General features: G+C 42.2%; 1 protein-coding gene and 1 non-coding gene across 3 annotated transcripts in view; both read right to left on the bottom strand.

Annotated features, from left to right (window-relative positions):
- LOC110981581 (uncharacterized) overlaps positions 1-27,983 on the bottom strand; it is a 52,470-nt gene extending 24,487 nt beyond the window's left edge. The window contains exons 1-11 of one of the 2 annotated variants that reach the window (XM_087143000.1): positions 27,802-27,983; positions 22,958-23,125; positions 22,353-22,524; positions 18,961-19,100; positions 16,491-16,646; positions 12,523-12,764; positions 11,481-11,635; positions 7,973-8,203; positions 7,361-7,457; positions 4,537-4,683; positions 1,368-1,511 (exon numbers count right to left, since the gene is read on the bottom strand). In XM_087143000.1, the coding sequence (XP_086999126.1) occupies positions 1,368-1,511; positions 4,537-4,683; positions 7,361-7,457; positions 7,973-8,203; positions 11,481-11,635; positions 12,523-12,764; positions 16,491-16,646; positions 18,961-19,100; positions 22,353-22,524; positions 22,958-23,069 (1,596 nt within the window). In that variant the 5' untranslated portion in view covers positions 23,070-23,125; positions 27,802-27,983. The remainder of the gene's footprint in view (positions 1-1,367; positions 1,512-4,536; positions 4,684-7,360; positions 7,458-7,972; positions 8,204-11,480; positions 11,636-12,522; positions 12,765-16,490; positions 16,647-18,960; positions 19,101-22,352; positions 22,525-22,957; positions 23,126-27,801) is intronic. The other variant, XM_022239236.2, reaches the window with a different exon arrangement.
- On the bottom strand, positions 10,770-10,835 carry LOC147797263 (small nucleolar RNA SNORD83). The gene has a single exon (XR_015427285.1). It is a non-coding gene; the product is annotated as a small nucleolar RNA SNORD83 (small nucleolar RNA).

Genomic DNA, 27,983 nt, shown 5'->3' with positions numbered 1-27,983 from the left:
CCCTTGAAGAAAATGGACGTGTGTAAGTCATGTGAACATGACTGACCATCCAGGACGCGCCTCGTACGTCGACATGCATTATGCATGTTTGCAAACTCATTAGCATTCAGGTGATCAACTCACATGCTCAATAAGGGCAGGGCACAATTTTGCGCTCAAGGTTTTGTGAAGTTATTTTACTTCACATCGCATTTGCATGATGAAGTACAACTCAAAATTCAGGCAAAGGTAGAATAATGGACCGTAATACAGGTTCCTTTAATGCCAGGTTCCTTTAATGCCAGGTTCACATCGATAATGATGCCATAAAGCATTTGCTGCTGTAAAATTTGCCTGGGGGGCAAACATGTTCAACATTTGCCAAGTCTCAAATAATCGGCGCAAACATGAACATGATTTTTTTAAGGTAAGTTGGTGCCGAATTTGCTCTGTGAATTTTCAAACTAAACACCCACTGCACAAAATTCGCAGCTGAAGCTTCTTGAAGTCAAAACTGCATTTCAACACGTTAAAATCCGCAGAAAGAACGCAATATGTGAATGTTTCTCCAAGTCCATCATTTTATTCCAACATCGTCCTGTCCGCGGAAAGAGCACAGTATGTAAATACGTCTCCGTGTCTCATGACGTAGTTCCTCTGCAACAATAGCACCCAGCCAGGCCAGCTCATTAACCCCCTGCACGCTCGAGTGCACACGGCGTGCAGTTCGCAAACTTTCCGGCCCCTTACCGACAGACTTGCCCTTAAAAAGTGGACTTTACATGGAAGAATGATAAGGCCTTACTGGTACGCCCCCTTACATCTACATACCATCTATCTTTGACATAACCTAGTACATGATGACGGTGCTTTAGTTCCTATAAGAGTCCATACTTTGAAGGGAAATAAAAATGGGAATTTTATTCCAAGCATTTGAGTAACAACTGCAGAAAACAGAGTAGTTTGACAAATCAAGAAAATTATGAAGGGACAAGAGACAAGGGAGTTCAAGGGAAACAGAACAGACTGATAACCTGATGGCTGGAAGTCAGGCTGGTATTTCAACTAAGATCCAGCAGATCGATATTTATCATTATTCACTGTTTGATTAGCACAGCAGGTGCGTGCAGACAAGTTTTTTTATAGGAAGTACTGATTAATAAATCAGTTTCTCCATTTGTTAATGCAACTGAATACATAGGTTACAGAACCCAAGTTCATGTGTAGAACAAAGTAAAATTAGGCAAAGTCCAAAGTCTGAGTTTTTCAACTTTGTATAGGCTCCTACAACACTGTTTCTCAAGAGAAGGCAGGTGAATTTCACAGCGAACATGCACAGCTGAAACTGTAAACAGGCCCACATGAGATCTCAAAAAACCAAAGCATACCTGTTGCGGGCCAATGGGAGGTGATGGGCCAAGTGATGGGGGTTGTTGGTAGTGAGGACCCTGTGGGGGCATTCTGCCATATTGACCTTGGGGTGGAGGTGGTCCTCTCTGATCAAATGGTGGCTGTTCTCCACGATTCCAGCCCTTGAAAATCAATCAATAAGAAAAGGTGATGACAGACCACAACGAAAAATCCACAAAGTTCAGTTAGTATTACTGTACATGTACATATATCTATAGTCTTCCCTTTCTGCTTTAGTCACTTCACCATGTTCACAATCCATCTCTGTCTCCAACCATGCAAACCTCCACAGATTTCTGGTGCCTTATCGACAGACAGGTCCCATTTCGGTCAATTATTTGATATTATGCCAAATTATCGAGAGTCGGGTACATCCTGTGAAACATCCCCCAAATCAACTGATATTTCTGTAGAAAGCTACACAGAATTCACCTCATGTATGTACACAACTCAAAATGGCATCCATATTTTGCTGCAATAAAATGTGCATGACACATGGCATATGTTGCTGGTTTGTTTCATACTTCTGCTCTGGACCCACTGCACACATTCCTGTATGTGTGGGAAAACGCAATATACCCCCATTCTGCCATTACTTCTCTACCACTACCCCAACACACCCACTGTGCATACCACAGTATTTCAGCAGTCACATCCATTTGTGTACTTCTTGATTGCCTGTACTAGACTTTGCCAACTTGTGCAATATTATTCACATATAATTTCACCAAAAGTATTAAACCACAAAAATCCATAAACCAACACCAGATTTTAGAAATATCTGGAGGTATCTTACCCCTGAAGAAAAATAACATGGCAACAGTTTGACATGGGAAGGTCTGAAGTGGCCAAAATAGAGCTGTGCATGGAGCCAGCTCCCTGAATATCAGACCACTTATGTCAGAAAACAGTTCGATATTATGGGACCTGGTATTATAACCAGCTCATGCTACATTTGTGTCCAAAGGTTGTGGTGTTTGATTTATGATAAAACTGGCAATTTGAATGCATTTTTCATGTATGCATTTACCCTTTTTTTTAGTATCTATGTAAATACGTTTTGTCCCTGGGTACCTACATTTAAGTTCACTATAGCCTTTCATCAAGGCTTTCATGGCTGTGTTTATGTGTAACTGCAAAGCGACTGGACAGGAGACCAGGCGAGTGGCGCAGATACGAGGCCTTTTCCAACTTGATTGTGAGCTTATAATTCATAAGCCTTCTTCATAAATGTCATGTTAACAGTTGAAGCAGATGAGTCTCCGAAATAAACGGCATCAACTCCAAAGCTTACGCAATGTTTCCATCTGATTTTTCATGAGGGCAACAAGCAGTGAGATGACAACTATGATGCTTGTTGGTGGATGTTTCCGACGTTGGAGTAACACTACCAAGTAGCAGTTCATCAAGGTTGAATGGTCAAGCAAAACGGTAGTGCTTGAAACATGGAGCTCTTACCATATTCCGTGGGCAAAGACGAAAATGTCGCGCCCGCGTACAGATTCTTGAATAGCCTAATGATGCAATGGTTTAAACTTGGCAAGGTAAATTATCGAACAGCATATTCTGAAAACTGTCCAAATACTGCTCAGACAACTGACCTGCACTCACGGCCGCCGACACCATTGACATGCTCGCCATCTTTCATATACTTTCAATTTGCAGAAAAGGTTAATGTATGCTGACCCCCTCACTTATGAAAAACGTAAGAAATTCCTGACAAGTTGGAAAAGGCCCTCGTGCTGAGCCGCTCGTGTATGTGGTCTCCTCTCCAGTCCCTTTGTGGTTACACACACATAGCCACAAAGGCCTTGACAAAAGGCTAAGTTCACTAGGGCACCTGGTTTCCCTTCAACGAGTAAATGTAAACATGAAAGCCTTTCAAGTATTGATGATCACTAGGATATACTGAGTACTTTTACATTTGTTTGGGAGGGACTTGAATTCAAAAACCTCTTCCTTTATCAGTGCAGAATTTAAAAACCATCCAATTACCTAGCTTTCGAAAGCTGGATAGCCTAACTGAATTTAACCCCTTGACGACGGGAATTTCTTCCCGAAAGCCGACTTCAAGAATTCCAGCCTCGCTTGGTCACAAAGGCCACCTGCCAAACTACAAATTCTCGGTTTGTGGCCCTGCTTGCTCTGCACACTTTGAATTACGAGGTGAAAAGGCTGATTGTTCGGTGGCATGTGGCTCTACTCATGCTCTACATTCCCGTTGCCTCTTTTCAAAGTGGGGACTATTGTGAAGCTGGTGATTATGATGCAAATTCAGTCTTTTCATTATTGGGCTACACACAAAGGCCAATCACCACTTATACAAAAGCCAGGGTCTGCCTTCTTTCACCATGTTCGCTCAAGCGTTGGCTGGAATAACAGCTAAAAGCGGGCAGAGGATCTCAATTTTTACAGCGGCTCTACCCGCGTCCCGGAGCGAAGGGGTTAACACAGCAGAAAGTTCCACAATGAATCACTAATGATGGAATTTAGCACTAGGATATGCAATATATATCAATTTTGGCACCGTGACAAGGTAATATTAAAATCATATATATACTGAATGATGCATGAATACTAAATACGTGAAATAATAGTGTAAGCCATTACAAACATTTGACAGAAAAGGGTGATTTGTTTCCAAAATTTGTGTACTTGTAAAATTTACATAGGTGAAGCTTTGAAAAACACAAACATACTGGGTATCAATTTAACCATTTAAAATAAGTACTTGTGGTGTGCATTTATGGATAGTATGGGAATAATACCCATCAGAGAACCTAACCCTACAATTTAAGAAAGAAAAACTAGTAACAAAAAATTCATTCCAATTGCCAATTCTGTCTTACCCAAAATACTCGTGTCAGCAATCCATGTAGCTTGGCTTGTTTCTAAACTTCTCCTGCAAAGACCTTTTAATTTTTCATTTTGTTTGTCCTCAGAATTTCTAAGTCATCTGTGTAGGTAGTCAAGGTTCCTGGTTCCATAGTAATGGAATGAGTTCCAGACATCAATCAAGTATTTAAATACACAGTTCCAATGCACAGAGCAAGTATTTGCAGAAGTTCAATGTGCAAGATACTGAAAACCCCCCAACAAACCCTGCTAAGGATTTTCAATGGATTAATGGCTGGCCCTTTCTCATACCTGTGGCATCATACTGGGGTGCATCTGTCCACCTGGTCCCTGGATGGGAAGACCCATCCTGCCACCTGGGGGCTGTTGCTGCATCTGGCTAGGGGATGGGGTACCCGATGTACCTGGTCTATCTCTCTGTCTGTCTCTATAATCATCCTGCAGAGGGGTGACACCAAAAAATGCTTACAAGCCGATGTTTTACAGAGCATGGGGAAGATGCATTGTAACAAAAGCATTCAACAGGATCACTTTAACACCAATTTTGATATAACTAATTCATTTTCTATACCTTTTTCCTAATTCATGGATACAGTTTGCATAAGTTTCCCAGGGGTACGGCTTGATTGGTACCACCTGAAAGACCTTGACTACGCTGACGACATGACATTCTTCTGTCATTCCCGTGCTGAGATGGAGGGCACCCTCCTCGTGCTTGACGAGGAGACGACTAAGCTTGGTCTCTGAGTCAACTGGTTAAAAACCAAACTGATGTATGTCAGCAACAGCCCCACACAACCATCCATCATCAACACACCCACAGAGTTGAGACAGTCAATGTTTTCATGACCTTCGTCTACTTGGGATCTGAGGTCACCAACATTGGTAACCTCATGACGGAGGTCAACAGATGACAAGGACTGGCCACTGATGTCATGCAGAGCATGTGGAGACCTCTGTGGACATGATGTGACATCTCTCGCCACACCGAACTGTGTGTGTAAAACGCCACTGTCCTGTCCATGGTATTGTATGGGGCCAAGACGAAGCCGCCAACCAAGACTCTAGTGGCCCTCGTACAGAGTTTTGAGTCCCATGCCTTCAGGACCATCGAAGGGTTGCACTGACAAGACCATGTGCTCCGTGTCATCACCCAGGGCAGTCAGGTGGCTTGGCCACATTCTTCGTCGTCCTGCCGACCATCCTACCAGAGCAATTTTCGTGTTTGACCCAACTTTGGCTGGAAGCATCCTCACAATTGCCCTCGCAGCCGCTGGAAGGATGTCATCTAGCAAGACCTACATCAGATGGATCTCCAGCTGGAGGATGCCCTGGCACTCACTCAAGACTGTGCAAGCTGGAGGCAGTCAGTGGATCAACTTGACTCAGTGCCGTCATGGCATGAGATTTAGTACCAGTAGTAGTGTTAGCCACACTGGCATATAAACCACATCGCAATTCTGACAATGTCCAACCAGGTAGTCATCAGATGTACTACATGCTACATGTACGGTACATGCTGAAGCACCAGTAGATGTAGGGTATTACATGACACACTTCCAAGTTAGTGCTGCCAAACCTCTTTGTTGAAAAACTTCAAACCCACTCGGTTACATAGTGGTACTATTACCTTTATTACACGCAATCTTCAAGCAAGTATAAGCAGGGCACAAACAAGGGTCGAACAAGATGTGAACGGTACCTAAGGTACAATTACAAGTCTATTCAGTCCCCCTAGACTGGGTTCCTTTATTTTGAACATGTGAGTATAGAGAATGTAAACCGCAACCAACAAAGACATAACTGCCTTGTCCCTGGAGTGCCGCGTCACTTGCACCCATGGCTGACCAGCCAGCCAATGGTCCAGGCTAGGCTACACTGAGGCACAGCGTGAGGTTTGTGACTGATTTTATTCTTCAAGTAATGCCGTATAAGCCGCCTAGAGTATAAGCTGCAGGGACATTTTTCACCATGAGAATCAATGTATAAGCCATGACTTACATTGCAAAAATTACGGTAATCAGATTTGGATGTACCCTTCAGCTTTTCCATGCACTTGATCCTGCTCAATAGAATGGAGGTGATGGCTATGTTTGAGGCGTGAACAAACTACAAATGTCACTGTGAAATCAAAAAGGTCAAACTTTCTTCTAAAATCGATGTTTTCTTCAGCAGCCCATCTGATGTGAAAGATCAGATCTGTACAGGGTTCCAGCTGCTGTTCGCCATTCTCACCAATTGGCGAATAGTTATAATTTGGCTATTCCATTGACCTGGCGAGAAAAATTGGCCAATATATTGCAAATTTAGAAAAACCTTACCACTTGTTCGTCACCGAAATGTCATAGTGGTATCAATTTCCACCTTTCACGAACAATTCCTATTCACGTTTGCTGTCGCAGTGGTGAAAACACATGTGCAAAGCTCAATGCATTAAACGAAGCTGCTATGGTTCCCCCGCACCACGCCCATGCAAAAGAATGCGGGATGGAAATGGAGCAACCAGAACCAGTATAAACATGTACTGTACATTCTGATCGATTACTCTATACCGTACACGCATATCGCATCCAACCCTAAAGCTGCTGGATTGAAAAAAGCATCCATGTTGCAAGAGGATTTCCGCAAGTTAATTCACAGAACTTGGTTTCTTATTTATGTACATACTTTCTGTGATCATGAGTTTAATTTGAGGTTGTTTTGCTTGTACTTGAAGCAAGTGTGTTTCAACAAATTTCCTGAGGTGGCACAAGGTTTATCGCTCACTGGTCTGGATGCATCACGCACGCTTACCACGCGACACCCGGACATTGTTGGCCATTTGCCGTCGTGATTGCCTGAGTAGCACTGTGTGAAATGTCCATAATTCTTGTGAATTGTCAACTGTAGAAATTTTTACCTAGATGAAAACAGGTGTTCGTCACTTTCTGAGATGATTTTGGAAGCTGTCGTCCCCGTTCATGCCATTCAATCAGCATATAAAATTGTCCCCCAAAACAAAAGAAATTTGTTACATTACAAATTAAAATACAACTGAGAAGTTCCTGAACAAACTTTTGATAATGTGAATCACTAGCTGATCACTTGCAAAAGAAAACAATGAGCTTGCACTCACTCTGTCTGAGTCCAACCTCCTTCTCTCTTCTGCAGAATCATTCCTTTGATCACGACCTCCCCTCTCTCTCTGCTGCTCACTGCTGTCACCTTTACTCCTATGCAACAATTTCAACAAAATAAGATGCCATTCAAATTAAATGTATAATAGATAAAACACTCTCCGTTTGCAATAGACCACGTTGCATTCGATGTAGCTTGGCCCACAGGCAAACAATGTCTCGGTTTAAGAAATACATGGTAGGACTGTGTTTTTTCTTGGGCCGTCAGTCTTGGTCTAGGGTAGTCTGGCTGAGGGTCTTGGGCTGTCAGTCTTGGTCTGGCTGAGGGTCTTGGGCCGTCAGTCTTGGTCTAGGGTAGTCTGGCTGAGGGTCTTGGGCCGTCAGCCTTGGTCTAGGGTAGTCTGGCTGAGGGTCTTGGGCCGTCAGTCTTGGTCTAGGGTAGTCTGGCTGAGGGTCTTGGGCTGTCAGTCTTGGTCTTGGACCCCCTGGTCTAGTCTGCAATACTAGCAGGAACCTCTTAGTAAACACTGCTATAAAGATCAAGATTCACTTGTGTCATTTTGAAGAAATACCCCAATGAAACATGCAATATGTCACTTGGGCAGTCTAACCTGTGCTTCTTTTCTCCTTTGTGGTTGTCTTCCTCATCACTGAATACCAGCTTGGCAGAGTAGTCCACCTCCCCATGGGCCCCTGCCCAGCCATCCAGGGACTTGTTGGCCTCATCCAATGAGTCTAGCTGCTGCAGGGTCTCTGCACTGACAATGGTAGTCTTCTGAAAACGCCCTCCACCTCTTGAGTCTGGACTGGGGCCTCTGCCTGACCCACCTGGTTTCATTGATCTGAATGGAGGAGTGTGTGTCCGAACAACAAAGGAATATTGTGTATTTATAATGTCATTGACCCCAAGCAATATAGACACAAGCCATAAACCAAACAGTATTATTAGGGATTTATATGATTACAAAATCAGTTTTGAGGCCACAAGTGCTTACCGAAAGTAGTGCTGCAGCCGAATCAGCAAACCGAACCAAAAATCATCAAACATGGCACTTTTGAACAAAACCGAATTCGGCTTTGATATGGCATGGCATTGCTAGCACATGGAATGCATGCAAAAAAACTTGATAAAAAAGCAAATACAACGAAAAATGGATGAGTTATGCCGCACCAGTGCTCGGTACGTGCGTGTACACACGTACTCTAAATGTACATGTACCGTAAACTTACAGTGGCCCAGCATCACGCGATGGTTGTAGAAAGCATGTGGTGAGAATTCACTCATAATCAACCAAGAACATGCAACGTACAGCATTTCCACTGCACAACAATTCTAAATTCTAACGACATCCAATTGTGTCCATGTATATTCAGACTTAGCATTATGTATGCCAATCTCCGATAGTCATGCCCTTACATTATATGTAAGGCCAATGATATCACAGGGATGAGATTCTCAAAAACTGAATATGTCTGAAAATTGTCCGACATGGGAAAGATCAATTGTGAGCGCGAAGCATGAATCCCTTACGGCGTGGGGTTCGGGGCTGAAACAGATCAATATCATTTTTGACTTTTTAGTCACTGAATTATAGTGTCATGCACGGTATAGGAAATTACAAGCTATTGGAAAATGCCTAACATTTATCATTATGATGTTACTTGGTAATGGTAGTTTATTTTTTATTTGGAGACTGTCAGAGAAAAGAACAAAATCTGACAAATACTTCAAGCAGCAACATATTTTGTTAACAAATCCCACCAGTACCGGGTACAAGCATTTCACTTTGTGTCCCATCTTGATTTGGGACTGGTGTTCCAAAGATTCTGCATGAGTCACGATCGCCTTTTTCCCTCGTGACACGTAGTTGATTTCGGCATTGCACCACAGGCAGAGTGCTTTACCCGACTTCTTCAATTTCCAGATGAATTCCGACAGGAAATATCCTCTCGATTTCAATTCCATCCACTCCCATCACCAAGAATTTTTTTATTCCTTTGTCGATCTCCTTTATCAACCCCTCTGCTTCCCAACTGACGATGTCTTTATGACAAGACATGCTCGAAAATCTCAGGATAAAATACCGAACAGTTTCTCATGTGCGCACACTACTACTCACGCTCACCGAGTAGTAGTACATATACGTCTATACACACGTGCGTGCGTACACCAGACAACTTCATAACAGTGATGTTCATTAGTCAATATGCGTGATGTTTCCCACCTTGTTTTGCCGCGAGCCAATAGAAAGTGGTTTTCTTCCCAACCCTTTTTAGCCTGGTTCCGGGGCCAGTGCAAGCCATCGTACAGTACAGTCATGACAGAAAAAGTACACGCGCTAACACGCAAACAATGCAAGGCAAAAGACGTGAATACTGACCCAATCATGACAATAAATCTGGTAAATAGTAAGCAAAAGCTGTTTTATTTCACTTCAAAATCATTTAAAATCATGAAATTTCTTCTTTCTGATTGGATGCTGATCACAGTCGGACTCGTGCTCGACCGAAGGCAACTCTGGAGGGAAAACTGATTTTGCCAGACAGGCAAGTGCAACGCTCCAGCGCGTGACAAGATTAGGTTCGAGAGGTGGCATAATTCGCCTTTCATTTGATCATGTTTAATCAAAGTCATAGAGTGAATGTGTTGTACCTAAATTTTGCCCGATCTCTAAGTTGTTTGCAAATATGAAGCAATAAAATGCCATTATCCGTTCGAAAAAGACTGATGGAAAATCGCCCCTTTGGCCACATGGGTGTATCAAGTATCAAATCAGCATTTTTCCTTGGAAAGAATGCGGACTTGATACCAAGTTCTTTTTTGAATGCATCAAAAGCCATAGCTTGGTAGCTGAATATGTTTCATGAAAAAATAAACAAAACACACTTCGCTCGAAATCTAATTTGATCCTGTATCCTGTAAAGGAGAAAATTCTCATTTGAGCATGCCGTTTTTTTGTTATCACATATTCTACGATCGTTTGTTGAGTCAAGCGTGGCCCAAACACAACCGTCCAATTCAAAGTTGCTCCCAGACGGGAATGGAGAGGAGATTCATTGCTTGTATCAACATATTTTATGTATGGAAGCACTGTATATGGCACGTTCGTAGCAAGCTTTTTCGATGTCTCAATGTGCATTGTACATGTACATGTCCGAACCTGAGACGTGTCTGAACCGAACCCTGGCACCTACTTGCAGCACTAGCTGAAAGCATAAAATACATATCCAAAATGACTAAAGGCATCACCATAATTTTGATGTGATTCTGAAGTGATTCTGCACAGAAAAATGCAATCATTATGTATCACCTAAAAACACAAGGCCACAAATGTTATGTCAGTGTTGCTTAACATGTTAAAAGATAAAAGAAATGTTGCAAAGCATATGCTTTTCTGAAGGTTTGCAGGCCATCAGGCAAAGGTGATGGATAATGTGTAATCATGGGCTCATCAAATCATAACATCATCTGGCCCCTTCAGAAAAGATTGTCTCCCCTAAGTTATACATTCACAGACTGGCTATATGGTCAAACGTTGGGGATGTGGTTTTTCATTTCTCTTAAGCCTGGTTTCCATATCAACGAAAGAAACGGAGAGCAACGCAATCAAGACACAAACTGCAACACAGACAAATGGAAACATGTCAAACGGAGGTGTCGCTGACAATGCAACCGCAAACCAGCCAACAAATGATCAGTAAAGTTAAGCCAACTTTGCCAACTGTCTGCGTTGAGTAGCCCTAGTATCCCCATACAAACACGCAAGCTGGCATGAGCAGCATGTAACAATGTCCCTCTCGCTTAGTTCACCAAGTTTGCCCATTTTCTTTGAACGTATTACACCCTTATGATCAACTAAATAGCTGACCATCAATGAAACGCATGGTACTGGAGCACAGGTTTGGCATCATGAGGTAGTACCAGTACAGTCTATCTAAAAGGGTATATTCTGCAAAAATCACAGGATTTCCAATGCCATTTTGTTTCCATTTTGGAGTGGAATGTCATGCACCGCCTCTTCCATTTGTATCTGCATCCTAACGTCTTGCCGACCATCTGAATTATGAATGACCATATGGAAACCAGGCTTTAGTTCAGACTGTGCCTAAACAACCCACCTTTGATCCTGCTGAGTGGGGTAGCCTTGCCTGGGTGGTCCCTGCATTCCTGGAGGGAAGCCCATTGGATAATGCCCACGTGGGCCACCTGGGCCAGGAGGGCCAGCTGGGTGTGGTCCCCCAGGACCTGGTGGGAAACCTCCCCTCCCAAACATCTGTAGAAAAGGACAACAAGTATTTCACAAACATCTGGTGATATTTCTGACTAGGAAGTGTACATTTCAAATTACATCTACAAATGGCAAAACCGAAAAACCCAACACTCTAATAATGCCATTCTACAAACAAATAAATGTTTGCAAGGTCATACACAGGGTTTCTCCTCCCTATTCGAGTGTGAGGCGGCCCACCTCACTGATTTTAGAGACAATCTCAGGCTTTTCTGCTGAATTTTACCACCTCACACTTGACCACTTCCTGCCGGGGACTCCGGAATTGGAAACGTATGGTTTATATGCTTGGCCGGGGTCTCCGAACTCCGACAAAGGAAACAGGGCCCTGTAACAAAAGACCGTACTCTGAACAAATGACCAGGCTGCTGGGCATTACCAACATTTTTCACTCTCAAAAGTGGTGATAATCCAGCCTTGTTTTGAAACCGTATACCAGGGTTTGGGGCATTGAGAGTGAGCAGATTACCACCGGGGACAAAAGTGCATGACGGCTAGTCAACATGGCCTCCGTGCGCAGTAGCCTCACACTAGCTGCTGTACACGGGCGGACACAGACTTACACGACTTTTGTCTATGATGTCATGAGTTCAGAGTTACCACTAACTGCTGTTTTTTTACTGTGTTTTTCAAGACAAAGAAGTATTGTTATATTTACTGAGGCAAAAGGACTAACTCGCATAATACGGGTACTCAGTTCCTCCATCTCTTAGAGAGTACAGTACCAAACAATACTCAGGGCAAAAGAGTACTGCACTCGACTCTAAGCAAGGATGTGGGTACTGTACTCGACTTGAAGAAAATTATCTAAACCCCTGGACAGTGTTTACCCAATAAACTATTATACCAGAAAAATTGAATGCTACACTTACAAAGGGCGGCATCATTCCCCTAAATTGCGGGGGCATGGGGCCTGGCGGAGGGGGGCCACCCTGGCCCCCATTTATATTGGGTGGGAGGGGGCTAGCCCCCATGGGATGCATCATGGGTCCTTTATCTTTCAGCTGGTTACCACCTTCTCCCTCTCCACCCGGACCAGCCCCAGCCCCCGCCCCCGTCCCACTGCCAGTGACTTTGTTGAGGGAACTGCCTCCTTCTCGCCAGCTTGCTACATCTGCAGAGGAAGATGAGAAATGCATAATTAATACTAAACCAGCCATAACCCTCCAGGTTTAGTGTAAACAAAACAAAATCTTGTAGGAATTGTTAGGGTTCTTTTAACCCCTTGACAACGGGAATTTCTTCCCGAAAGCTGACTCCAAGAATTCCAGCCTCGCTTGGCCATGAAAGCCACCTGCCAAACCGCAAATTCTCAGTTTGTGGCCCAGCGTGCTCTGCACGCTTTGAATTACATGGTGAAAAGGCTGATTGTTCGGTGGCATGCGGCTCTACTCACGCCTCCACATTCCCGTTGCCTCTTTTCAAAGTGGGGACTATTGTGAAGCTGGTGATTATGATGCAAATTTGGTCTATGAGCCCAAATTTTTGCCGTATTTTTCGGAGTATGGGCCGCGCCTTATACATTGATTCTTACACTAGAAAATGTCCCTGTGGCTTATACTCTAGGCGATACAGCAACATTTTAAGAATGGTATCAGTCACGGACATCGCGCAATGCCTGAAGGCAACCCAGATAGCCCAGCCTCGTGCAAGCATGCTATGGCCAAGAACAATGCATTCCACGTTTTTGTTGGTTGCCGTTTCCGTTCACTCCACTCACGTTGGAAATAAAGGAAACCAGTCCAGAGGGATCAAACAGACTTGCAAAGTTCTGTTAGTACCATTTACAACTCAAAATTGTGTGATGCGACTGTTCGTTTTTGTTCGTTTTACTGTTGTGTAATCGACGTTTATTTTATCATTTAACTGTCATAAAGAAAAGAAAATAAAATCTTAAAAAATGCTGCAAATCCCACCCAGCTACAAAATTTATCCATCTCACCAAAATTAACAATTTTGAGGACTTAGGAAAGTTTTAATAGCGACACCTTGTTTGGGCGCTCACAATTGAAGACTGCATACCCTGAAGTGTGAGGATCCTAAAGTGCCCTGAACATTAGTGTACTCTTGGAGCAATATTTAAGCTCAAATTTCACAAAAGGTTACACTTTATCAAACTCCTTATATTTTGATTTCAATTTCACAAACTCACTATCAAATTCAGACGAATTTTAATTTCAGCCTGAATTTTTTCTGGTGTGCAACATGAACTCTTTTAACCCTTCTATGGTTTTACAGCACAAATGTGCACAAATGCCCACAGTCACTGGTGAGCATGTAGTTTCTACATGGAACTCAAACATGCACAGGTTCAGTGTGTACACAGTAGGTTGTCAGCACAAAATGACCCAGGGTCTTTTGTGCAGTCCTCTTCACTGCATTTGGTTTACTGCACAATTATGCACTTGAAACAGTGAAGCACAGTTCTTGGGCAGCACAAAAGTGCAATCTGATATTCCTGTGAGGGACAGTTAGTGCAGTGCACAACACAACACAGCTGTGCTTCTTTGAGGTGTTTACCAAATGACCCAAAGAGTGACTTCAGCATAGGAGGGTTAATATGCACCCTCAAATTATAACATCTTTTTAGTTGGATAAATGGGTGGAGGTAATAATTATCTACTAGAATTAATCAATTTTAAGGAATTTCTAAAATATTTTTGTGGGAAATTTGGGAAATTTGAATGTCTGCTAAATTTGGGGTCCTAGCAGTATTCTTTTGCTATTTCTGGGCACCAACTTGTTTGAAGTTTTGACAAACTTTCATAACTAAAATTTACTACAAAGATTAGTAAGCCTGCACCATGAGGGCAATAGTACCAGTATTTAACCAATTGGATTTGACCTTTTTTAACACAGAGGTTTGGTAGCACAATATAAAGAGATGTCGAAGTATGGAACATACAGTATTCTTCAAAGACCTTGCCTAGTCCATGCCGCGATCTGGGACACAAATCACACACTGAGGAAGTGCAACCTTCAAAATGCTCTGCGTCAATGAACGACGTTTCAAACTGAAATATCAGCTAACCTTATACTAAACATTTTGGGATTTTTGTTTGTTTGGGTTTTTGGGGGGTTTCCCCCAAACTATGGCTTGGGGCAAGAATTTTCGAAGAGCCATATTCAATCATTGCCGCACGGCAAATAAGCACACATGGTCAGATCGGACAGAGCAGTTACGATGTACAGTTTGATGTTTCCAGTTGTTTTGGCACTGTAATTTCTGCCTTTTTTCTCCCCAAAACTGAAATGCTCAACAGACATCTAGCTACGGGCAGCTGTCATGAAAATGATCTATTGGCGTTTCTAAAAGCCTTGTTTTAACCACCTAATCACAGCATTTTACATACAAATTTTCAGACTTTGAGGTTGAGACACCATTGCTGTTTTACACTCTCGACTGAATGACGTAATGAACTATATCATTCAATACAGGCTCAAACATAGGCCTGATTTGAGAGGGTTGGATTGAAATGGTTGGTTGAAATGGTTGGTTGAAAGGGAACTGAGCCTTGTAACAAAAGACTGTTTTCGGAACAAAAGACCAGGCTGCTGGGCATTACCGACATTATTTCACTCTCAATAGAGGAGAAAATCCAGCCTTTTTTTGAAACAAAATACCAAAGTTTTGGGCATTTAGTGCGATCGGATTACCACCGGGGTCAAAAGCGCTCCACCACCGCAGTGATGAGCAACACAGCACCGCTGCATGCTAATCTGGCCCCTATTGAAAAGAGGTCAGCAGCGCACTGTGCCAGGTTCGTGAACAAAAGAAAGTTACATAACACCACACCATCTGGGCTCTTTTTACAAGGCTGCAGGCCTGGCTGAAATACTCGGGCGTCAATAGGTTTTGTCTGTCAGACTAGAGTGGCCACCCGACAGTAATTCGTGGGGGTTTAAACATCCATTACTTGAAATGATGAAGTTGTGAAGAATTTTGAAAACTGAAAATCTTGAAAAAGTCCTGATTATATATTTTTCAAACCACCCGGCAGCAAGTGGTTATAGCTTAATTTTTTCCAACTCTTCAACATTACCAATTTTGGCGGGCTGGTCTGTCAGGGCTAGGTGGACCATGCGGCAATTCTTTTGGTTTTCTTTTTTGTACAGGACCCAAGTGACCAGTGAAATGATAACAGCATGGAATACACAACGACAAAGCAAAACAAAACTGACGCACCACACAATTTGTGAGGGGTCAAGTTTGTGAACAGTACTTACATCACATTTTACAAGTCTATTCAGTCCCTCTGGACTGGTTTCCTCTATTTCAAACAAATAAGTAGAGCGAATGTACTATCTACACACTATGTTGGCTGCACTGAGCTGAGAAACCGCATGGTGTACCTGATTTCATTTTTCAAAAGTGGTAAAGCAGCCCTAAGTACAAATTACAGGGACATTTTACTGAAAATTACGGTACCCCATGAACACGTACATGTCTAGTTAGGGTACTCGGGATAAGGAAAATCATGGCAAGGTGGCTGCAACTCGCCTTCTTACATTATGGATACCCGCTTAAGGCACCGGGCAACATTGAAACAGGCACCATACTTTATTAAAGCCCTTGTCTTGTGCTTCGTGCGCACATCCCCCGTGTGATACGTTGTCTTTAAACCTTGGTAAATCTGCGGTCAGCTTTTGGGCCTGCAACATGTTTATGCCACACATATATGGGATCATGCTATGACAGCTGATCGCACACAAGCACGATGATCGTGTTTATCATTTATGTATTTACTCTGTCCGTATGTGTATCTGGTAAAAGTGGAAGCTCTGTACCAGTAAAAAGTAGAATTGTTATTACTGGTTGGTATATTGCAACGAAGCTTACTCTGTGGACGAAGGCTTGGTCCGGGCCCATATTGTACTTCTTTTGGTGGCTCCTTGCGTTGGGCCTCTGTGGGGGGTGTGCCCGCCCGAAGGGAAGGGAACTCCTTGTGGAACCCACCAGGGACATCCTGCCCATGCCCACTTGGAACACTTGCGCCTATGATTAAACACAGGGAAATAAAACAATAATGTTATAGCTACAATTTCCACATGAATAGCAAATGCACTGTCAGCTAAAAACATCTAAAGAGATGGGTTAGTTACATGTACATGTAAGTGCTGCTTTAGGCGAGGTCACCAACTCCTTTGCAAAGAACACAGGTGTTTAAATTGGAAGATTCAGGAAAGTTTTGGACACTCATACTTCAGTTTGTATGTAAAAGTCAGTGGCATGTTGAACAGCAAGGGCTATCTTTATTCACCTAACCCACTAGGCCAATTTTCCTAGGCACATCCTCAACCCATCAAATCCTTCGATTGCCCTGCCAAAAAATGCATTCAACCTAAATCCTTCAAAATCCTCCTGCGCTCCCTAATCCTTAATCCTCCTATGCTGAAGTCGCTCTTTGGGTCACTTGGTGAACACCTCAAAGAAGCACAGCTGTGTTGTGTTGTGCACGGCACCAACAGTCCCTCACAGGAATATCAGACTGCACTTTTGTGCTGCCCAACAACTGTGCTTCACTGTTTCATGTGCATAATTCGGCAGTAAACCAAATGCAGGGAAGAGGACTGCACAAAAGACCTTGGGTCATTTTGTGCTGGCAACCAACTGTGTACACACTGAACCTGTGCATGTTTGTGTTCCATGTAGAAAATACACGCTCACCAGTGACTGTGGGCATTTGTGCACATTTGTGCTGTACAACCAAAGGAGGGTTAGAGGGGTGACCACTGCCTCAATCCTTCAAAATCATCCTGCAATTCCTCTCATTGCGTTGATGCAGAGTAACGATGAAGTAACGATGCAGTCAGCAATAACAATGATTCCATGTAAAATCAAGACATAAATTTCTGCATGGCTGAGCATAAACACCACCGGGTCTAACTCATGACCTTGATAAAATGCATACCTCGCAATCAGCCACCTTTTGCTATTTATCCCAAATCTTCAAAAACCCTCCACAACCACTTAGAGGATTTGATCAATTAAGGGTAGTTTGGGTTTTGCACTCCAGGGGCATTTTTACTTAGAAGTACCTACTGCCCCAAGAATCTACTTCAGTTCAGGAACTAAATGGCACTTTCTCCTTAATTTTAACCGTTCACAGCATTTGACTCGGAGGGCTCGTAAAAGCAACAACCTTCAATGAGTTTGAGAAGCCTGATCAATGTAACAAGTTGCAACAGGTCTATGTATGATGACCAAACTACCTCAAGGCTTAGGCTCCTTGATATTATTTAACAGGACTAACTCCCACTTTCCCATTGACTGCCCGATGCGACCACGGCCCTAGAATTTGTGCAACTAATGCCTCTTGTTGCACAGATTTAGGTTAGGTCAACTCCTGAAGGGTGTCAAGCCCTTTGGAGGATAAAATAGTCTAGTGAAAGTATTTTCATATTTAAAATCTGAATACTACAAAGTACCACTCGATCACTTGCCCTTGACAATATATGTTGTCATGTTTATATTGATGATCTGATTATTTCACACTTTGCATAGTGGCTTTTCCTACTGGAAGCATATAAAAATGCTGCCTTGTCCCAGGTCAATAATGTATGTAAAATTCCTGTGTAACCTACTGCCTTGCATTATACCTTATGATGGCATTGGCTCAGAGGAAATCCCAATTTTCATTTGACATGGCTCATGGTGCTCCAGTGGACATTGGAATTATCTCATTAACATCCTTTTGTCTTCCATAACTGAACACATTGGTACATACTGTTTCTGTGCATATTAAATTTTAATTTCTTCACAATGAGAAGTAAACTTTATTGCAGATCCAGAACAGTGCACTTGAAAATATATATCAAAACTTGGCACAATTTCTGAGTGCTATTTTCAAGATCTTCATCTTTACACATTTAAAACACATCTGATATGTCATTTACACACAACCAACAAAGAAAGGACCATATTCCATACTCCAACTGTGCTTTCCGAGCGTACTAGTCATTCTTTCAAGAGGCAGTGTTTCTGATGCAGAATGCATATGTTGCTTTGTGCTGGCTTAACCTTTCCCATATTCAACTGCCCTGCTAATGTGTTACAGTGTGCATCACACAACTCCATTGGACTGTCTTCAACTAATCTCTCGCGTAATAAACACTGGGCCAAAACCACACAATAGTCACTGATCTCACAAAAGTATTTCCTTTCCTTATAAAAACAAAGAAATCTATTCTCTGTAAGGTGGCCCTAACTACCTCCATAATAAACACTTCAAGGCCAGGCAGTACACATACCAATGTACATGGGGATCATGGTGTCAGCAGAACCCTTTCAAAATGCTACACTGTATTACCTTCGGATGCACTGGATGCACCTGGTTTCCATGAGGCCGACCCCCCTTGCTTGTCTGGGACTGACTGGACTACTACTCCTGCTGCTGGTGCTGTTGTTGGTCCTGGCTGGGTAGTGATTGACTTCTGATCTCCTGATGAGCTGCACAAAGGAACATTTGAGATAACAAGCTATGAAGTTTGCAATGCAGTAAATGCAATTAATGGATTGTCTTAAGCAGCTTCATACTTTTGCGTACAAGAGATAATAGTACACAGTGAGTCGGAAGTCACCAGAGATACTTTTGAGTTCGAAGACCTTGACCTGCACTACCCAAAGTCCCTCAAACTCCAATTGCAGGGTTTGTCAAGTTCTGGTTGGCTCAGTTCCATACTTATTCAACTTTGTTGGACTGAGGAGCAAAGGTTTAGGGTGATGATATTGGGTTTTGTTTGAGAGGGGACGCACACCAACTGCTCCGTGGAGTGACTGGCTAGTGGTACACCATGTTGGACTGTGCTTGATTTTTTCAGCTTTGGTACTGCAATGACCCAAACACTGTTGACCTGTTGCAGTTTAATAGATTCTGGCCAGTAAGGCCAAAAAAAAAATCCTGCTTCCTGTTTCCCGACCGACCCTAATTTACACTACACTGGCCCTGCATGCATGTAACCTACACCTGCATATCCAAAAAAAAAGTGATGTTGCAAGATATCTCAAGAAATTGGTCTGTCTTTTGATATAGGAAATTTCAACGTTCACAATAGGGTTTTAGCTAGGATTATGGAAAGTGGGAATGCCAAATAAAGAAGTCGGAGTGTAACTTGAAGAGCCAAGAGTTTGTTTGCAAAGCACACAAAATGAGCACACAATGCAAAGGCTGTACCAGCGGGTGTGCAGGGCCCACTTGCAATGACTTAAGGGCCTTAGAAGCTTCTTTATATGGTTTCTGGTAGTCCCTTAGGCATTTTTGATAATTTTCAAAGTAGAAGAAAGCTAAAATGGTTTTAATCTTTTATTTGGTATCGTGACCTAAAAAGACACCTCCAATGGTTTTATTAATCCAATGGCACCAAAGGTAGGCAGACTGTACAAGCATGGTTTGGCTAAGCATGTATATCACAAGTGGAAATAACTTTTTCCCACAGTCGAAATAAATTGCAGGCCCTAGGCCTAGTTTGGAAATAACTTTTAGATTTGCTGACTGGAAAAAGTATTTGCTTTGCCAGTACTGGCTCAGGACTTGGTAGCTGCTGTGAAATACATGCCACTAATCCTAGCATGTACAGTATATTCAAAATAGTACAGTATATTCAGTATACACGTGTACATGTACCTCAGTGCCTTAATCACATGGACACTTTCAACATGGTTAGTGCTTTGTTTCCCTTCATGGTCTCCTACCATTTTGTGTACATTTCGTTTTGATAACAGCATTCTCATTTTTATTGGCCAGAATGCTCAAAGTATTAATATAGGCTGAAGGTTTCTCTTCAACTGTTGCCAATTCTGTTTTGTGTACATACCATGTATTCTCATCACAAGTTGATTTTTCTAGATAAGGATTCAGGTGGCATAAAAATGGGCAAACATTTTCCCAAGAAATTTACTTTTTGGCTATTTTTGGAATTGTATGCAAAGTTTCGTTTGGTTTAACACAAAGTTCCTTTAATAGCAAATATATGGCACAGCTCAACAAAGGCATGCATGCCATTTAGCTTGTGCGCCTTTGCCAGAAACATGAAGTGTTTTGAAGTTTTTAGTTGAAAGAGCTTTATGACTCATTTCACATGTAACAGAGAAACCGGTTTCTCTGTTACATATGGGAAAACTGTCACAATACAAACATTAATTTACAATGGGAACTGTACTGGATTTTGTTTGACAATTCTGTTTGCAACATTTCATGTCAAAATCTGTTGCACTGGCAGTGTTTCCCCCAAAGCGTTATAGCATAGTGGCACCACTACGCTTTACCGAATTGCTGCTACCCTATTAGATTGGCCGCTAGGTTTTATCTTTTACCGCTACGCTTTAAAATTAAGCGCTACGCTTAAAATGTTGCCATTCAGTTACCTTTAACACTTCCTAAAAAATACTTAATGATCCAAATACGACACTGTAACTGACGGCCGCGCAGTACGGGTGGCGAGCTAGACACACACGCACACACATGTACATGTGCATGTACATTAACTGTACATGGCGTGTAGTTCTTTTGGAAGAGCAAAAGCGAGCGAATTTCGTGATGTAAACAAGACACATAACAGGTCTTCTAGTGTTATACGGAAGAATTTGCTTTGCGTCATGCTTAGTGCTCAACTTCACGCAAAGTACAATCAGCCTAAACTTTTTTTTTCATGACGGTCAACGGACTTGGATGAATTTTAAACGTCATTGGTGCGCCGGACAATATACTATATCACAAGTATCCGCTGCAGTATACCAACAATGCATATTGTAAAAAGTGTTGCTTGTGCACGCGTGCTTGGACTTTTTGCAAAGTCAAAGATGTCATGTCCAATCACCTCTATTTCCCGGCAAAAAGGCAAAAAGTTTCGGGAGAAAACGATGAAAGTATCGATGGTGGAAGTCAAGAGGATAACTTGCCAGCCTCTGAGCAAAGTCGGCCTCTGTAGACTTACAAAAGCATTCCAAAAAGCGAACGACCGGAATAGATCCTGACTGGATGAAGGCATACGAGTGGCTGGAGGTCAGCAACAATGGGAAGGGTAAGTGCTCCCCGCCTTTTCCTGACCCAGACCCACTACGCTTTAAGAACTTCCTGGCAGAAACACCGACTGGTGCAATCAGGTGCATTTAGCAGGGTAGCTAGTAGTTCAAAATTCTTTTAAAATTCCTATCTTCATTTACTGCACACTAACAAACCATGTGAAGGACTGTCTGGTTCCACTCTAGCCTGGCAGACAAAATCCATCAACGCCTGAGTATTTAAGCCAGGCCTGCAGCCTTGTAAAAAGAGCCCAGATTGTGTGGTGTTATGTAACTTTCTTTTGTTCACCAACCTGGCTCAGTGCGCGGTTGACCTCTCTTCAATAGGGGCCAGATTAGCATGCAGCGGTGCTGTGTCGCTCATTGCTGCGGTGGTGGAGTGCTTTTGTCCTGGTCATAATCCGCTCACTCTAAATACCCCAAACCATGGTATACTGTTTCAAAACAAGGCTGGATTATCTCCACTTTTGAAAGTGTAAAAATGCCGGTAATTCCCAGCAGCCTGGTCTTTTGTTCCGACTACGGTCTTCTGTTACAAGGCCCTATTCCCTTTGTCCGAGTTCAGAGACCCCGGCCACGAATATAAAGCATACATGTCCGGATTCGGGATCCGGAATCACCGGCAGGAAGTGGTTGGAAGAAAGACATTACATGTCCATGTAGGCAAAGCAGGTGACTGACCTTTCTGTTTTGTCCTTTCCTGCTGTCCATCCTGTTCCACCTTGGGGTACCAAGTTTACGTTGGGATCGTTTCCTTTGTTTTCACTTCTTAAACTGGGAAGGTTAGCTGGAGGGGGCATGCGACGTGCAGTTCCAACTTTACCAAGACTCTGCAATCCACGGCCATGGCTTGCTATTGGAAATAAGTTAATAGACACCACTCCAGCAAAGCATTTCATAAAAATTCTGAAATAGCTTTCTATATATTGTTTTTTTACCTATCAGTAATATTAACATTCAAAAAGATATCAAAATATATACATCTAAAATTCCCCATAGAGAAAATGACTTATATCACTTGAAACATGAGCAAGACATCAGCATAGCACACAATATACTGTACATTAGTACATTTGTTCAATGCTTCATTAAGCGTCCTCAATTCTAATGCCATTTCAGATACAAGATACATGTATGTGCACAGTGAATACAGATAATGCAAGTACTGACTGACATAACCAAATGCTTGAAAATATGTTGTAGAATATGAAGACTTTACACAGTGAACATAATGTGTTCTTTGAAGTAGTTAATTCATTTCAAGCTGAGAACAAACATGGACTCACTTGTTGTCTTCTGGGGTTCTACACTCTTTCCTTTGTAGGTGTCGTAAAGATTGAGGGACGAGTACTTTTGCTTGCCATCCTTCCCTTTGCTTGTTACCAACCTGTCAGACATTCTGCTGCGTGTGTCATTGGGCTACAGTAGCTACCCAAGGAACAAGCAAGTTGCTCCTATGTAGAGAAATGGCAAATAAATCTTATACAGAAATGCTGGAAGCCTGGAAGTGAGATTCACAAACACTCTTACCTTGTATGCATGTCATCAGGGCCACACATGGTAAATTAATTCGAATATCACACTCACTTGACATACATACTTTTGCAAAGTCCAAAGAAAACTACTTCTGCTTCTGATTACATGTCTCTCAAAAATAGGGCTTGTAGTCAAAATGATGGAAGCCATCATACACGCATTATGCCTGATAGTAAACTCATTAACATTCAGACGAACTACTCCATGTGTGCTGCAGCATACATGTACATGAAACATGCAACAAAACTGTGGCCAAATGATCAGTGTCCTGAATGAACCTAGTCCATCAAGACAGGTAGAAATAATTCCTTTATGAAATGTTAAGAGACTTTATCGTTTCAGGGGCTAACAAGACAAGAGTTTGGGCATAAGCTGTCGAAACCAACTCTCAAAATGACAAAGCTTGCGTTAATTGTAAAAATTTATCTAAAGTCAATGATTCTATAAAAAATACCAATAAAATTAAGTTGTGCATGCCACTTCAGTAGTTATGATGGAAAACCAATGGCTGTGTGTTGTGCATTATCAATGTGGGTACATGTAGCTGCCTGTGTATGTGGCAGGCCTGCCCAGGCAATGATCCTAAAACCACATGCAACAGTGTAACATTTTTCACTTCGCTGCATGGCAGTATCGTCTTAAGCTTGCAGTGCCACCTCAAAATAAAGACATTACAACAGAGAATGCATTCACCAAAAAGATAAAATCATATTCTGTGAATTAACCGTCACAACTTTGTTTCTCCCTTGATGTTTGACTTTTTGACAACCAGAAGACTCCACCTACATGTAACTGAAGGTACATGTAGCCCGATTCAGTCCGGTCATAAATTGATCCGTGCCTGTCCTGAACTATGGCATTGTGCATGTCGGGCACCATCCACACATTGCTGTATGTGTAAATGCATGGGATTTTTACCTACGCAAAAGATGTTACTGATCACACTGTGGAAAACAATAAAGGTTTCCTTCCAAAAAAGTGGAAGCAAACAAGCCCAAACAAATAAGGAATACCAGAAGCATTTAAAAAAAAAAAAACAGCCCCACATTTTGTTGAAGAAAGTGTAAACTACAACCACCTGAACAAAATAAGCGGAGTGCAAAGTGTGACATCGTACATCCAGGATTAACCCCTATTTATCCACGACGAACACAGGGTGAGGGTTCCCCTTGTTTTCTCCGAATGACGCAATCTACATGTACATTCAGAATTCAAAAAGTCCTTTTGAGCTTGTTACATGTTTAGTTGAGCTTGGAAGACAAATAACACCAAGTTCAATTTGGATGCTTAATTAAATATTTATGAGAAAAAATGGGATGCATAGACTGGTTGCCGCGTTTCCATCGTGCCTTCTTTTGGTCATGACGTGGCGCAGTGGTACAGCATTGCTTCAATGCAATGAACATTGCACGTTTTCAAGTTCACGGTGAACAAAATGAAATGCATTGGAACTTATGATAATAATGGAAGTTTTTGCGAATGTACATGTAAGTAGGAAAACATATGAATACAAATGATTTGACGTGAAAAAAGTTGTTGAGATGTTTTGTGAAGACAGAAAAGACAACAGGATTTAAATTTTTTTAACTTGTTTTTCTAATACACTGATAAAAATTTGGGGGTCGCACTGAAAAGTTATGGTACATCAGGAAATGGGAAGCAAAACTAATTTTTTGGGGGGCCTTAAATATCATGTAGAACCTGTGGCAAAAAAATGTCTTCTTTCTGTAGAGTTTATGGGAGCGCATTGTGATAAAAACCACATAGGAGGGACAGGGCCTAACTGTGGGCCTGTTTGTTTCATGCAGATCAGAATCTTGATCAGTGATCCATTGTTGGTTCAATGACACCACAATCTGCCATGATGGATTGAGCGCTTCCAATCAACTCGTACTTTGGACAACTCGTACTTCGCACAACTGGGCAACTCATACCATGGGCAACTTGTACCTTTGACTCTTATCTTGAATTAAAACAACTTTTACCTTATTAAAAAAGGATGTCAGATAACTCTATGGTTTGCCAACTTGACACAGGACAACTTGACTGTTGAGACAACTCGCCCAATGGGACAACTCAACCGTTTACCAAGCTGTCTGGTAACTCAACCATTCAAGACCTGTACATGACAGAGTTTGGGGTATTTAACACAGATGGCAGATCATGTGTTTGAGCAAATTGTGTTGTGTAAATTTGTGACTTGATTCACTGGGCATGGCGTGCATAGGGACAAGGTGACGCAATATGCATTGAACTGGTGGATGGCCGTCGGCCACCCTAACCAGTGATGTGCATGGCCGCAACAGCCCAGCAGCATGTAAGGTTCACAGTCCGTTGTGCACAGGCACCTTGGCCTCACTGATGATCAGTTGCTAATCTGTTGGTGTGGGAGACAGTAAATCTGTCCCCCAGCCCTTTCTCCTCTTTTAATTTGAAGAAAAGGTATGGGCAAGCTGGCTGTAAAGCGCAAGTGCACTAATTACGAGTCGACTCGTCTAAATCGATGATTTGTCTCAACGGTTGGGCTGTCTGTCCATTTGAGGCACAGACAGTTGAGTTGTCCTACCAGTCATTTCAGACTGCCCTGTTAAAGTTTTGCTTCCTTGCCAAAAATATTACCGCCCTGCTATTTTTCTCCGGTTGATTTACCCTATTCTCCATCTTCACAGTTTAGCTAAGTACAAAGAAATTTACCGCACTTTATGGAAGGAACACGAGGTTGCCATCATTATTCAGCACAACAGTATAGCACTTAGCAGCATTTGTGATCAAAGCCAGACATAGTACAGTACATAAGCACAAAATTCTGGACTGGTTTCAATCTCTGTCATAGCACTTTCATTTTGACGTGTCAAGAACCAATGCCTCCAATGCAGCTAATTTCGTACGTGTAGTTCCAGATTTTTCCTAGATCCGGATCACTTGAAATAACACTTTTTTTTTTCTTCTAAAGCTACGTCTTTTGTGTCCTACATTTTCAAACAAGTTCAATTAAAAAGGTGACATAAAAAACCTCTAGAAAAAATTTTTCTGCCAGCTAGATTTCCGTTTCGAACTGAGACATTTTGAAGTGTTTGTCCAAAAAAACCCGGGGAAAATTTGATTTAATATGCCTAGCTTTTTTACACCAGTGAATCATTTCACCACAAAAATCTTATTCCAAAATGCCATAGCATTACGACACTGTGTAAACCTTGTTGGCTTGACGTCACACAGAATATGACAGAGCAGTGACAGTATGCTTAGGGTAGAAAAGGCAAAGGAGTATTGTTTGCCCCTATTTCCTCCCAAAGTCCCATAGATGTCTTCCTAACATTGTGCAAAATCACTTAGGCCTATGCGGTATTAACGAGAAGGTTTATCAGGGGTCGAAATTAACGGTGGTCCGAGACCAGTAAAAAATCATCAGGACCACCAGATCCACCAAACTCGACGGTCTGGCGGGCCAGTGCAAAAAAATGGTCTTAGTAAATAAATTGCATGTCACACTGTTTTCTTTATTCTCTTGAAACAACGTGGCTTATAGTCACTTTACTTGCCATCGCTGAAAATAGTTTCCCAGTTGGTAACAGTACACAACACATGTAATGTATACACGGAGATTTCTAAAACCACGACTGTTCAGTTGCCCAATACGTACTGTACATGTAAACCAAGAATGCAGAAGAAGGTGCATGTATATGTATGTACATTATCCGCGCGCAGTCTATCGATCGATCACACATGCATAGTTCAAGTTTGTAAGGCTGTAGTGTAACCAGCCCGAACTGGTACCCGTGTGCCATTTCAGACAGTAACTAGAAGGACCGATCTGTGGCTGTACTGCGTCACGCTAAATGGTTTTGGTCCTTTTTTTGACGTGCTGAAACCCTCTTTCTCAATTTTTGATATGCATGTAAATACATGAGCTTCAATTAATTGTGTGAGGGAGGCAATGGAAACGTGTCTTTTTTATAGAAAGTGTGGCGCATATTAAACTCGACTAAAATTAGATGACGGTAGTTGGAAGGGTTGATCAATTAATCGGTTTTGTGCAAGCAATACAAACAACCACAATTGAAAGGGAAAAATGTCTGGAAGAAATACCAGTTGCAGTTTTACACCACCGTTTGATAAGTACCAAGGAAAACCAAATTTTCAGCAGGACCAGTAGGATTATCTAAATGGTACTCCTGCTAGCCAGCATAAAATTCGAGTTAATTTCGACCCCTGCTTATGAATTCGCGCAAGAGTCACGATTGCCCTGAACAGGTCCAACTGACATGACCGAGGCTACTCGGCGTCAGAAACGTCATGAAAATTTACTGTTGTCGACAAATGTAACCAGTGGGTCCGTTCACCACCATGACCACAGTATTCAGGTATTCACAAAACTCCACTCAAGCAGAATTCGGCGAATATAAAAGTAATAATCCTCTCATGCAGAAGAAAAGCTTTCTGATACTGAAGTGAGTTACTCGTAGTCGTACCTTCACTTTTGAGCTCGAAAAAAATGTTACCACAGAAAGTGCGAAATGTCAGTGAAACCTCCGAGTAACCATCTAGCTATAACATCGTATTTCACTCTCGTAGAGTTCAAAAATTTCGAACTTACCCTTGCCTGCTCAGTTGGGAAGAAGTAGAGAGATGCCTACAACTGCTGCAATTACTCTTTTCTCACGGATGCCGAAGATAAAAGTAGATAAGTGTTTGGTTTGAAGATCCCCAGTGAACGAAAATGACAACGTTCGTAAATTCAAGATGGCGTCAGTAAACCAGAAAATAATATGATGAATA

Source organism: Acanthaster planci, linkage group LG11 (assembly GCF_054643075.1).
Source record: "Acanthaster planci isolate LZ-2023a linkage group LG11, COTS_SCS, whole genome shotgun sequence".
NCBI lineage: Eukaryota > Metazoa > Echinodermata > Asteroidea > Valvatida > Acanthasteridae > Acanthaster > Acanthaster planci.
This window is presented reverse-complemented; position numbering and strand designations above follow the sequence as displayed.